The sequence below is a fragment of the Atta colombica genome, unplaced genomic scaffold, assembly GCF_001594045.1.
Source record: "Atta colombica isolate Treedump-2 unplaced genomic scaffold, Acol1.0 scaffold89, whole genome shotgun sequence".
In the NCBI taxonomy this organism is placed as follows: Eukaryota; Metazoa; Arthropoda; class Insecta; order Hymenoptera; family Formicidae; genus Atta; species Atta colombica.
The window spans coordinates 1,286,242-1,296,864 of NW_017259582.1; the positions used below are offsets into that span (position 1 = coordinate 1,286,242).

At 29.4% G+C, this 10,623-nt stretch overlaps 1 protein-coding gene across 5 annotated transcripts in view; it reads right to left on the bottom strand.

Annotated features, from left to right (window-relative positions):
- The window catches only part of LOC108693231 (glycogen [starch] synthase), a 33,942-nt gene that overhangs the window by 20,901 nt on the left and 2,418 nt on the right, over positions 1 to 10,623 (bottom strand). For all 5 annotated transcript variants that reach the window (XM_018202064.1, XM_018202063.1, XM_018202060.1 and 2 more), the window contains 5 exons: positions 9,745 to 9,905; positions 9,468 to 9,652; positions 3,519 to 3,715; positions 3,236 to 3,428; positions 407 to 669 (listed from right to left, as the gene is read on the bottom strand). In XM_018202064.1, the coding sequence (XP_018057553.1) occupies positions 407 to 669; positions 3,236 to 3,428; positions 3,519 to 3,715; positions 9,468 to 9,652; positions 9,745 to 9,883 (977 nt within the window). In that variant the 5' untranslated portion in view covers positions 9,884 to 9,905. The remainder of the gene's footprint in view (positions 1 to 406; positions 670 to 3,235; positions 3,429 to 3,518; positions 3,716 to 9,467; positions 9,653 to 9,744; positions 9,906 to 10,623) is intronic.

The following is a 10,623-nucleotide window of genomic DNA, read 5'->3' on the forward strand; positions in this document are numbered from 1 at the left end:
TGCGCGCCGAATTGATTTTCCGAACTTATAATGCAATTAAACTACTGGTAATAATATTACAAATTAAATTAAATTGACAAGTAATTTTTAATAATGTGATGCTCAATCAGACATCGTATTAGAATTTTACGATATTGTGAAATGTTTAACTATGCTACAACATAATTATAAAAAATTGTAAATTGTAAAATTATAAAAATTGTTTTATTAACAATTTTTATAAAAAAATTATTTAGCACGGCTAACGAGCTTAATCATTAGCCACTTGATTACTTAAGTTATATTTTTTATATATCAAGACTAGTATTTCAACATTTTAGATATTCTATTTCTTATGCTTCATTTGCTCATATATTCATTTGCTCATATCTTAATGTTTGTAAAGAACATTTGTTTTGATACAAACCCATAAAAGTGGCCTCGCACAAACTCATGTATTTTTTCTTTACTAATAGCATGTAAATTCTGAAATTCATGCAATGCCGCAAACTTTTTTACATTTAATCCGTTTGGCGTGATAATATCAGGTTTCCGTTTGAGCAAATGTTCAGCTTCAAAACCGGTAATATCCGAAACTGTTGTAAATACATGTGCTAAATGTGTAGCTGCACGTTCCATACAGTATCTATGATATATCTGACGCTTCCCTGCTTCTTCATCAACACTGAACTGCAATTAGTATTAGGATATTGTAAATAGGATATCTCAAAAGGGATGTGATCAAAGAAATTGATTCCTTATAAAAAAATAAATTAAAAATATTAGGTTGAAGGAAAAGTTCTGCGGTATTTTATTAGCTCAAAATTATATATACAGAGTGGGCCATCTAGCGTTTGGAATTTCAACTATCGGTTATTTTGAGTTTGAAAGGCGTAATAACATTTATGATGTATCAGAAATTTAGTTTTTTGTTTGACATTTACGAAATGGGTCACTATACGCTTGAATAAAATTGGGAAATATTGAAAACTTACTTCCAAAGTGGTGAGTCTTCAACCCAAACTGTAAGAAATTTACGTGAAAAATTTGGTAGAAAAGAAATACCTTCAAGCAGTTTGTGGATCAATTTGTGAAGCGAATTGCAAACTGGATCCTTATTAGATAAAGCAACTCATTCACGTGCTCGTCCAGTAAGGTCAACTGAAAAGGTCAACCTGTTGCTTAGAGTGTGCTTGACCAACCATCAACATCAACTCGCCATCGTTCTCAAAACTTGAACAATTCTTCTTTGAGAAGAATTTTGAATAAAGACCTCGGTATGAAGCCGTACAAAATTCAATTAGTGCAAGAATTGAAGCCACATGACCATCCGATGCGTTTTCGATTCGCCCAATGAGCTGAACAACGCTTGGTTGAAAATGAGCATTTTTACCGAAAAATCATCTTTTCTGACGAAGCTCATTTTCACCTCGGTGGCTATGTGAACAAGCAGAATTGTCGTATTTGGGGGTCAGAGAATCTGCACGTCGTCATGGAGAAGCCGATGCATCCACAATGAGTGACTGTTTGGTGTGGTTTTTGGTCCGGCGGCATCATTGGGCCATTTTCTTTGAAAATGAGCAAGGAGCTGCCGTCACTGTCAATGGCGAGCGCTACCGCGCCATGCTAATCGAATTCTTGCTTCCCAAATTTGAAGAGGACACAGACGACATTTGGTTTCAACAGAACGGCATATCTTGCCACACGCTACAATCGATCTTTTGATACCATTTGATAGAGCAACATTTCTGCTTTAAGAATCTGTGTTATTAATTATGGTACGATGATTTTTAATGGAATTATGAGCAATCAAAATCAGAATGCTCTTTTATTTAATCCGCATGTAATTTGGTAATAAAAAGTTATAGGAACATTTTTTAAAAACGAACTTTTTAAGAAAAACTTTAAGCTTTCACGTCAGATAATCGGAAATTATCACAACAAATATAGTCTGTATATAATTTTGAGCTAACAAAAGAGCAGAAGAACAGAACTTTTTCTCTAATCCAATATAATGTAAAAGGTTCCTTGGACGTGTTTAAAAAAATTAATTTAAAAATGAAAAATATATAAATAATACACATATAATAATTCATTTTATATATATATATACACACACACACACACACACACACACACACATATACACTTATTAACCAATTTACATTTTTCAAGCTTATTTTATATCATCCAATAAAAAATACAAATTTTATTAAATAAAATTTCAGATTTTTTGCAGAATACAACATTCTGCAAAAATAAAAATAATATTTTAAGTATAATGCATATATATAATTTAATGCATTTTAGCAGAACTTCTTCAGTAACTTAAATTATTCTATAACAATAGAAAATAATATGTAACTTAAATTATTCTACAATAATAGAAAATAATATGTTACACAAATAAGTAAAAAAAGCCTTAAAAAAAAGCTTTTTCTTATTCTTTTTATTATTATAAGGTGTATTCTTATAATAATATTCTTGTTATGTCTTCTCGCTTGAGAATGTGTGCTTACGTTATTTTATTGAATGAATCAATATTTTCAACTATTTTTATCATTAAGACAAATTGCGATTGATACAATAGATGAATGCTAACTAAGAAAAATTATAAGAGAAAGAACATTATATTGTTGTGGCATAAAATACACGAAGAAACACGATCATGTTAGCGTAACTATAATTTTGAAATTTATATCTAAGCATTATATGAATTTATCAAATGTTGCGTTTTTTATATTATATACACTGAAGATGACCTGACGATAAGGTCGAAACATCTGTTTAAAAATTTAAATATATTGAAATCTGGCTCATAGTCCTTATTGTTATTAATGTTTATTTTAGCCATTTATTGTTATTAATGTTTATTTATTATTATTGAGTCATTATAATATTTTTATTTTACTAATAATATTTTTGCATGAATTATTTTTATATATTTTCCACACTACAAATTGTGCGCGCCAGAATTATTTTAAATTATTCTTTATTTGAAATCATTTTATTATGTAGGACTTTTTTTATGTAAATAAAGTTGATAGTTATATTTATGATATGATTAAGAGATGGGGAGAAACAACGTGTGACTCTGTAAGAATGGTAAACTTCATAATTGGATCCGAAACCATCATTGAGATGACCATCTCAAATTTCAACCAAGATTGAATTATGATTCTTGTACCAAGTTCTTGTATCAAGTCAAGAGATTAGAAAAGAAAAAAAAAAGAAATAAAATAAAGAAGTTATATACCTTATCTAAATTGTTGTAAAAATCTGTCTTCCCTGCGCAAAGATATCTACCCAGAAGTGTAGCATGAGTAGTAAATACTGTGGCCACATCCACGTGTCTTGTTCTCAAAGCGATTAAACCAACACCTGCTTGCCATTCATGACAATGTACGACAACTCTCGGCGGAATGCTTGAGTAACCTTCGGCTGCTTTTCTATTATTTCATTATTGTAATTGAATTGTCAAAATTGACAATTAATTAAATTACATAGAATAATTTTAAAATAATAATATAACAATTTACCTAAATTCTGCAATAAATTGACAGACTAAATATCCAAGTATTACAGCATCATTAGCTTCAATATCGAGATGAGGTATTCCAAGATTGCAAGTACTCCATAATTCTTGTTTATACTCGTCAAGCTTCCAAGCAGCACTTCCGATATCGAATAGAATTATTTGAGGATTTCCATCCACCAACCATGTTCCTGTTATTACCTTAATAAAAATATTTTATGATATAACAAAAGAAAAAAAAATATCTTGATTTACACAAAACTATTATTGTTATAGGGTGTACAAAAAGTTCCAGACCCATTAAATATCTGAAAAGTAAGCATTTCTGAAAAAAAAATGTTTCATACAAATAAAAAGTTATAGGGTTTAAAATAATCTAGTAAACTAATCTTACCAGTTTAACTTTTAGTGGCGCCACGAAGATTAGATCAAGATCAAATCAATTTTTTAAAATCTTATTTTTTTATTTCAGAAGCTGATGTTGAGAGCTTTTCAAAATATTAGGAATACAAATAAGTTTCCGCCGTTTGCAAAAGACGGCGCCATTAATAAACTATAGTTAAAATTGTTTGATGTAAAACGACATATCGTAAGATTGGACATCCGGCAACACCATAACCTTGAAATATTAGCGATTTTGTGTCAGTATCATATATTTTTTTTGTATGAAAATGAGTTTTGAGTCGAATAAGCGTCATTTGCGGGAACTTTTGATTTACTTCTTTAATTTGAAGAAATCTGCAGCTGAAGCTAGATTGCTTGTAGAAGCATATGCTGCCTTAAGTGAGAGAAGTTGTCATGAGTGATTTCAAAAGTTTAAGAACGGTGAATTTGACGTCGAAGACAAAGAATGTAGCGGAAGGCCGAAAGTGTACGAAGATGCGGAATTGGAAACATTATTGGATGAAGATTCGTGCCAAACGCAAAAAGAACTTGCACTTACATTAGGATTGACTCAACAAACAATTTCATATCGTTTGAAATCATTGGGAATGATTCAAAAGCAAGGGAATTGGGTTCCATATGAATTGAAGTTGAGAAACGTTGAACGCCGATTTTTCACATGTGAAATGCTGCTTGCCAGGCATAAACGACAGGATTTTTTGCATCGTATAGTCACTGGTGATGAAAAATAGATCCACTATGATACCCCACTACGATAACCCAAAGAAGAGGAAATCATAGAAATCACCTAGCCATGCTTCAACATCGATAGCCGAATATTCATGGAAAAAACTCACGTTGTGTATTTGGTGGGATCAGCTTGATGTTGTGTATTATGAGTTGCTCAAACCGAACGAGACCATTACGAGACCATGGGGCTCTCTACCGAACACAATTGATGAGATTGAGCCGAGCACTCAAAAAACGCGCCCACTATTACTCCAGGCATGACAAAATTATTCTCCTGCATGATAATGCTCGACCACATGTTGCGGCACTGGTCAAAACCTACTTAGAAACACTCAAATGGGAAGTTCTACCTCGCCGTATTCTTCAGACATTGCTCCTTCCGACTACCACTTGTTCCGATCGATGACGCATGGCCTATCTGAGCAGCACTTCACATCATATGAAAATATCAAAAATTGTATCGATGATTGGATAGCCTCAAAAGATGAAGCGTTCCGACGCGATATTCACATGTTACCAGAAAGATGGGAAAAAGTAGTGGCTAGCAATGGCCATTACTTCGAATAAAACATTATGTACCGTTCTTTCACAATAAATGCTTAATTTTTGATAAAAAACAGCGGAAACTTATTTGTACTCCCAATATTATAATACTATAATACTATAATAAAACCTATTCTTCAGTAGTTTTCGAGTTATGAGATTTGAAAATTATAATATCGCCAGCATTAATGTAAGATAACCTAAGATAACCTAAGATATACACGCGTATGCACACGATGTAAATCCGACCGTCAATCTCCATGCGATGCATCTTGGGTAATGCTCTAATATTGGCGGTATTCTAACTTTCAAACATTATAATTCAAAAAGTACTTAATGAAAAAATATTATATTACAGTGTTTCGAAAAGTTCTCGAAGAACTAAGCTATAAATAGGAATAATAGGAAAAATGAGGGCTTCCATTTAAAATAAATTGATGTGACTTTGACCTGACATTGGCGATTACCGAAAGTCAAACTGATAAGATCGATAAATAGATCTTTTTAAACATTACAACTTTTTGTCTGAAACATTTTTCCAATAAACCAATACTTTCTGAGATAATTAACCGTTCCGGAACTTGTGTGTGTGTCCCAAAAAGTTGTAACAAATGAATATCTCAGAAAATATAAGTTTTACAGAAAAGTGTTTAGAAAAAAGTTGTAAGGTTCAAAAAGATCTATTTACTTCTACTTCGATCTTTTTGAACTCTACAACTTTGTCTGGTGTTATTTAGGTATCTCTTTTTAGGATACCCTATATTTTTATACATGCACGTACACAAGTTTTGACAAAACTCTCGTGTGTAGATAGAGCGAATTAAACTGAGTCAAAATATCCTTTACCATTTTCGCAATAGTCAAAAAGATATTTAATTGTCGAATATTAAAAACTACAAGAGATAAAAAGATAATTATTGAAAACAGGGGAACTCCGATGATCTTTACTTTGACATATGTGTCAATATCATGATCCTGAGCAACCTGCAACAAGTTTTAGCCATCACTCGTTCTTCATTAAAAAGCTATTAACAAAAAAAGTTTCAAAAATAACATCTTATTTCTGCTATACAATATTCAGTACTATTCTACACCTCTCCCTGCTTAGAAATGTTCAACTTTTTATGCGAAACGACTTCCATCCCCACCTCCCAACCTGCAAAGGAGGCGTGACTTTCATAATTGTATTGTTGCATATGGGTTTTAACCTTCCATGCAAATATTAAAAACTATTCTATTTTTTTCCGTGCTTACATAATGGTTCCATGCAGACACATAAATTCACTGCTTTAGCAGAGAATTTGTTCATAATGCGAAGAACTTGTATTAAAGCAGTAAATTTATGTTTTTAAAGCAATTAATTACTGCTTTATAAACAAAAATTCAGTGCATTAAGAATAACAAATTCTCTGTTAAAACAATGAATTTCCACGCAAACATAAATTCTTTATTGTCAATTTATATATTAATGATTTTTTAACGAAGGACGAGCGACGGCTAAAACTTGTTGGAGGTCACTTAGGGGTCATGATCTTGACAACAATGTCAAAGTCATTGGAGATAATTCCTCTATCCTCAATAATTACCGCATTTTCTTACATTGGCAACTATTTTTATCAATATGAGAAAATATGGTATAAAAAATTTTGAAAAAATTCTCAGAACTTTATGAGAAGAAAATAAACAATTTTTGTCTCTCGCTGTTTTTCTATAAAGTTGATAGTATTTAAACAAAAAATGATTGAAAATCAATACTCAACGATTCTTAATAATTAATATCTTGTTAACTATTGCAAAAAAAAATTACAAAATAGAAGACTTCGATTCATTTTCGTTCTATTTACTCACGAGTGTTTTGTTAAAACTTACCAGACACCGTGTATATACACTAAATATAATAAAAGTAAAGACCTTAAAAAAAGTCCTTTATCAACTTTTAAAAAAATAAATATAAGTCGGCAATTTTTAAAAAGTAACTAAATATATAGAAAAATTATGAATTGATACATCAATTGAGTACACTTTGAAAACATTTCAAGAATTTTTGTATGTTTAAATATAAATATATGGCGATGTTGCACAGCATGTAGACTTCCGTGTTTAATCTTTTGAAGGACAATGGAACGTATACGTCTCATCTTTTTATTCTCAGTTTTTTCCATATTTCTAATCTATTTTGCAGTTTGTATGCGCATATAAATTTTTTAGACTCTTAGGGATTTAAATTATGCAACTTTCATAAAAAATTACGTTTATTTATTTGCAATTTTGTTATAAACAATTAATGTAAAAAAACTTGTTTTTTTTTTCAGAATAAATTCGGCTATTCTTAAACATGAAGGGCTTTGAAAATTTTTATGCGTGTACTCCATATCTGAAATTATGAATATATATATTTTTCAGAATTTTTCTACTTGCTAGTTTTTCCGAAAAAAGTTTTCGAAATTTTGGACTTTTATAAGTCTTGGAAGATCTTTTATAAGTCTATTTATTTATTATTTATTTTGTAATTCTGAACATCAGAATTAGCGAAAATCCATAGATGACCTATGATTTCAATAATTTGTTTATAAGAAAAATGTGCCCCTTAAATAATTAAAAAACATGATCGGCGGTGTAAAAAACTCAAGTTGTAATTATCTGAAAATTTTGAATCTGTACGAGTGTAGTTTCAATTAAGCGTAACGATTTTTTAAAATAATTCTTTTTTACAAAATGGCAGTGGTTTAAAAAAAATTTAATTTCGCTATTTTGAGCCCCTTAAACATCTCGTTCTTCGAAAAGTAATTAATAAAAAAAAAAATCCCTACGCTTAACTGAAACTATAATATATTTATTTTATTATTAATATATTTATTTTATTATTAATATATTTATTTTATAAAGCTGTTCAAAGGTCGATCGGTCGATCGAAATTGAGTTATAGACGCCGCCAATTGAAAAAAGGTATTGTAGTTTTAAGAAAAATGTTTAAAAGTTTTAGTATTATTTAATAGAAATCTGTCTGTCCGTCCGTCCGTCTATCTGTCTGTCTGTCTATCTGTCTGTCTATCACCTGCGAACAGCTTCTCTCTTAAATCAGGTGCGTTTATTATCATTCACTGAAACTCACATAACTCGAGAAATATTTCAAATTTTATAAAATCCTTTTAGGGTCTTATACATATTTTTAAGATATCAAGCTTTTGAAAAAAGTAGAAAAAGAGATTTTTCAATTTTTTGGAAATTTTACCGTTTTATCCCTTTAATAAATAAAATCAAGAAATGAATCCTTATGGCCAAAATAGAAAGCTGTATTAAATGATAAAATATATTTTACATTTAATTATTAAAAAAATAATTAAAAAATAACTAAAAAATAACTAAATATTTGAAGATTGAAGTGTTTATGAGTGCAATATTTGTTAAAAATGTGATGTTTGATAAAGTCTATAAGTATGGAATAATATTATGTATATAAGTTATGTATATAAGATATAAGTAATATCAGGACATATAATTTAAAAAAAATTATTACATACAATATACATGTGTGTTTGTGCAAATATATTTGTGCTCACACGAAAATTATGTAGCGATATTTTTAAATTATATTAATATTATTCCATATTTGTTTATTACTCATAGATGAAAATTTTTAATATATTGTAGATTATAACATGCGTGCGTGCATACACATAAAGAGTGAATTATTAATCTAAGAAGTGATTAAAAAAAACAAACATTTATTTTTTGAAAAAATATTTCTAATAAATTTTACAATTGTCAGGCAGAAATAATAATGATCTTAATTTACTTTTAGTTAAAGTCTATTTGATTTTTTAAATAACAATTTTTTTTAAATAACAATTTTAATTCTTATTGAATTTTTGTCACTACATCAAAATATTTTATGAAATATCTTGAACATATTTCGTAATTAAAATAAAAAATGTCATTCTAAAATTTCATTAGTAAGAAACAAATTAATAAATTCTTTTGTCTTTCGTTTAAACTTTTTCTTTAAATAATCTTATATTCTTTTTTGGAATATAAGCCATTAACATAAATGTATATGTATTTGCAGTGTGTGTCTAATGTAAAATTATTATTTCTAATATATAATTTCTAGTTGAAATATTTGACAAACCTTAATAATATATTTCTTTATATCTGCTGCACGCACACATATGCGCGCGCCTGCGCGAGCGCGTGTGAATGTATGATTTAACAAACTGATTTAAGATTATTAATTTTGACACTAAATGTCAAATCCACAATTTTTTAAAAGATTTACTTTATATCCTTGATCACGTAAAACTTGTACTGCTTGATGCAACGGATTATGAGGAGGAAAGTCTGCCTCCTCAACTTCAGTACGTGCTGAATGTTCTTTATATGGACCAATAAGGCAATATTGATCACCCATTTCTTCAGTTGAAACATAAGCTTTAGATCTTATTACAGTATAAATACCACCAACTGAAAAGGAGTGTGTGAATTATATGTGATAATAGGGAAATATAATTATCAGGAGTACATCAGAAAGATCTATAACATATATAATGTTGCACCTTTATTGGCAGCTTCCCAAGCAACTTCAAAGTTCCATCGATTTTCATGTTGGGCTGAATAGCCACGGTCCATAAACCCAAATAAATCATTAGTGCTATCTATGCGATAAAATCTTCTAGAAGCACGCTCTCTCGACATTTTGTAAATTGTTCTTCAATTCCTATATTCATTTAATTTTAGCAGATTTAATAAAATTAATACCTATTGAATTATAATTTATCTCTGTCAAGCTAATAGGATCAAATAAGCAGAATTGAAAAAGATATATTGAACTGTAATGATTATTTTGTGCTAATTTGTGTTGCAAAATACAATTTTATATTGCCATTTAGAAGAAATTTGTGATACTGTTAGCTTAATATTAAGCTAACAGCATAAAAAAAAGTAAAAAAAGAAAATTAGAAAAATAGAATTACAAAAAACTGAATTTGTGCCAATTTGTATAAAAATAAAATGAATATAATAATATTGATCCATCTCTCAAGAAACTTTTAATTGAACACAACCCTATTGGACTCAAGACTACCCTAAATACTCTACGCTATGAGCAAAAGTTGTTGCTTCAGTTGTTACTTCCACAATAAACACTATAATTTGTGTTCATCAAATATGTTCTAAAATATGAATGTCCAGATTTTTTATCCTTGTCGTTTCTTTAAAAACTACACTCGACCTTTATTAAGAATAAAATATCCTTCGTCACTAACAGATTCGCTACTCCTACAATCAAATTATACCGCTATAAATTGTACCGCTAAAATGTAAAATTTCAAATTTTGTGCTCCTATCGTATCATTGGAAACTATTTCCGATACCGATTAAGCTCAAGAATAATCTTAAGATAAACGATTAATAATTTTTTTTATTACACATTCATT